Source organism: Octodon degus, unplaced genomic scaffold (assembly GCF_000260255.1).
Source record: "Octodon degus isolate 3935 unplaced genomic scaffold, OctDeg1.0 scaffold00141, whole genome shotgun sequence".
NCBI lineage: Eukaryota > Metazoa > Chordata > Mammalia > Rodentia > Octodontidae > Octodon > Octodon degus.
Window position 1 is genome coordinate 3,266,012 of NW_004524717.1, and position 3,684 is coordinate 3,269,695.

Genomic DNA, 3,684 nt, shown 5'->3' on the forward strand with positions numbered 1-3,684 from the left:
CGCGGTCCCTGATGCTTTGCTAAGCTTGTTCTAAGTAGGTGCTTTAGACCACTGAGCCATCTCTCCAGCCCCTCAAGATATTTTTAATAGTTTTAAATTCTATTAACAGCGCAGACTTCAGACAAATGTGTTTTCTTATAACTTCAGTGTATCACATCCCAAATTTTTAGTGCAAGTTTTGTATCTCAGGGTTGAACCTGCAGTTATTTACCATTACTATTAAACTAATTGCAATGAAAGAAGTTTTTGATGTTTTTCTTCTCTAGTTGTATCTAGGCTTTTATTTAGTAGCTATCATTGACAATATATTTTATTTCATATGTGAAAATAGTTTTGATACAAGATTACCTAGATTACATTGATTTCAGCCATGCATCATTTCAGGCTTTATAACCCACTAGTATAATTCCTGAGGTTATTACCCTTCTTTAAGAAATTAGAAAATTGGGCTGAGAAGTCCTAGGAAATGAAAATAGTTTGAGACAGTCTAAAAAAACAGTGTGTATTCTATCACAGTCACAAAGCTTTAGTGAGTATAGTATAGAAAGGAAAATAAGGACAGTTGAAATAAGGCATTTTTCTTGCTTCATTTACTTATTTACTGCTTCTTTTGCTTTTTACATTTAAGAGGATTAGATTGTTCATTTCATAATCCTACAATTTTTTTGACCTCTAAATTCCAGCCATATTCAGTACCATGCAGCCTGCTGGTACCATGATAAGGGAAGTCTACATCAGTACATAAAAATAAGCGAACTCTGATTGTAGCAAAGCTATCCAAAGGAGCCAGGCAGACCTAGCTTGTCTATATACAGCTTTCTGCAGTTGCGTCATCAATTGGTAGGTGCTGTGGTTGTGTTGGTCTGTCCCTTTAGAACATGTTATACAGCTGGGTAAAGCAGGTCTTGCAGGGATCGTGGGTAGAGGGAGGGACTGAAGATTATTCTGGGAAGGGGGAACAAGGCAGATAGGAGTCAGGGAAGCATGTATGGAGACCTAGGAAATCAAGATTGGCTAGGATAGTTTTCACCATGAGACTCAGAGGAGTGAGGGTGAGTGAGGTCATGAAAAACTGCAAGTTAAGGAGCTTGAATGTACGTCTTCAGTGGCAAACCCTTCACACTTCGGGTGTGCCTGCCCATGCACACAGGAATAATAAAAATCATTGTTCTAGGAAATTAATTTGTTGATTAGTAGATTGAGGTCACTGTTTCCTTTATGCTTTTGGTAGGAAAGTTGAGTAGCATAAGCGTAATCATTAATTTACATAAAATTTGACTATCAGTTTTCCATGAAGGTCCAGAAGCTGGGCTGGGGAGATAGCAGTATAAGCGCCTGCCTGGCAAGTGCAAGGTCCTGAGTTTTGATTCCCAGTACCACACACACACACACACACACACACACACACACACACCAAAAAAGAAGGTCCAGAAGCTGAATGGTTATACCCTAGCAGAATCTAGTATTTAGTAAACTAAAGCTTAAATGTAAAGCTACCAACAAAAAATAACAGGTTATAACATAATTTTATGTAAAGCCTTATTAATAGAAAATTCTCTTGGCCAGTGCAAGGTCCCAAGTTCAATCCCCAGTACTAAAAATAAATAAATAAACAACTAAACAAAAAAACTTTACAACATATATTTGGAAAGTGATGAAAACATGACCAGAAATTGCTGTCACCTTGGTATGATATTGGAAAATTTATTTTAAGTACTTGAAAGGCTTATTTTGGTTTCCATGCTGAATTCAATTACTAGTGGATACAGATTTCAAAGAATATAAACATTACAGTGTTCCTTTGGAATTCCTATGGAGCAACTCCTAAAAAATGTCTGTTGTAGATAGAATCTTTAATCTGTCAGAATATATAAAATCACCACAGATTATTTAAAAATGCAGTTCATGTTTTAAATAGGATTGCTCATTTTATATCTTGTATATGTGTGTTTCTACCCACTTTTTAAGATTAAAGATGTTCAGTTTTTACTTTTAGAGAAACACATTTAAATATTTTACCCCACAGGCAGTTTTTCAAGCTTTCAGAAGGTGCTGAGGCCTATTTTAAAGAAAATATTATAACAGCACTAGAAATGATGCACTGTTGAGAAGGTGTGATCTGCTAATGGAAGAGCATTATGTCAGCATTCGGAAAGTTTTGGATTTTAGAGCATTTTGGATTGTAGACTTTGCAATTAAATATGCCAGATGGGTAAGATCTGTGCAGCTATTCCATAGTCCTCCAAAAAACTGAAATGTACAACACCTTTGCTCCCAGGCACTACCATAAGGGGATATTCACCCTGTATCTAATTTGGAATAGGTCAAGTCTAAGTTAATAAGAGATGAAGTTCTAAATTATTTTTGTCTGGTTTTATTTTTGAAGTAATTCAACATTGAAAATTTACTGTAATAGATGCTGTTGAGTGGAGATTAATAGGATCACAAATGATCTCCATGATGTTTCCTGTTTCCTGTTTTTTTCTTTTTTTTTTTTTTTTTTTGCTCCGAATGCCTTCAGGTTAGGTTTGGCTGGCTTGAGTTGTGGGGATCGAACCACAGCAACCTGAGCCTGACTGCTTTGTTGAAGCAGCCACTTAAAGAACTGAGCTAAGGGGCAGGCCCCCTGTTTCTAAAATTTTTAAAATATTAAAAATGCTAGTTGTGAAAACCTTGATTTCTGAAGCTATTCCTATTACAGTTACTGATTCTTGACTTAGCTTAGTGCATCTTAATGACTGAGGTTTTAATTAACCTTTGATAAGTTTATTGTACGTGGGCTTAGAGTAGTTTGAAAAGACATCATGATGTGTTCAAGTTCTGCACAGCTTTAAGTGCCAGTAAAAGGTGGGTTATGGTGCTGACTGATATATTACGAGGGAAGCAAGCTTAACAGTAATTACATTAAACTTCATTATGGATAACTTTGAGCATGAGTGAAAGACTGAAGAATGTAGTAAATTTACATGAATCTGGTATCTATTTTTATACTTAACTGATGGTAAATTATCTTTAATTCATAACTGCATCAATTTACTACTTTTATTTTAAGTAAATGCTGGTAATTCTACCATTTTGTAAGTAGATCAGTATGTCAAAGGATAAAAACTTTGGTTCTAACGTAAGTACAAAATCATTGTCATACCTAAATGAAAATTAATTTTTAATACCATCAAATTTTTGTCCAATTGTCCAGTTTTTTTATGGATATTACAGGGTTTCCCAGATGAATTCATTTGAATCATAGCTCACATAATGTGAATGATGTTTGAGTATTTTTGACTCTTCAGATGTCTTCATGTTTATTTTTTCTCTTTTAGTTATTGAAGATGCAAAGTAGAGGTTTTTTTTTCTTTTGGCAGTTTACAACATGGGTTGTGCTGTTTATATCAGCATATAGTCAGACATGGAGGTGCTCAATTAATTACTTGAAATAACTTCTGTTGGTTTTAGAAAACTGTTCAGTTTCTATTCAAATATAGCTTTGATTCTGTTAGCCTTTATAGTCTAGCTACATTTGTTAGAACTTTTTTCTGAATTCCTGTCTATTACATGCTTTCTCATTTTTCCTACACTCCTGTCTGCATTCTAGTAATTTACTTCTGACCTACATTATAGCTTACCAAGTTTTCTAATTGTCTAATTTTGTCTAGTTGTACCTAATTTTTAAAATCTATTTATTGA

The 3,684-nt window shown here is 34.5% G+C and overlaps 1 protein-coding gene across 1 annotated transcript in view; it reads left to right on the forward strand.

Moving 5' to 3' along the window:
* Mtpap (mitochondrial poly(A) polymerase) overlaps positions 1-3,340 on the forward strand; it is a 47,431-nt gene extending 44,091 nt beyond the window's left edge. The window contains exon 7 of the mRNA XM_023701835.1: positions 3,321-3,340. Coding sequence (XP_023557603.1) covers positions 3,321-3,340 — 20 coding nt within the window. The remainder of the gene's footprint in view (positions 1-3,320) is intronic.
* Positions 3,341-3,684: the final 344 nt, after the last annotated feature.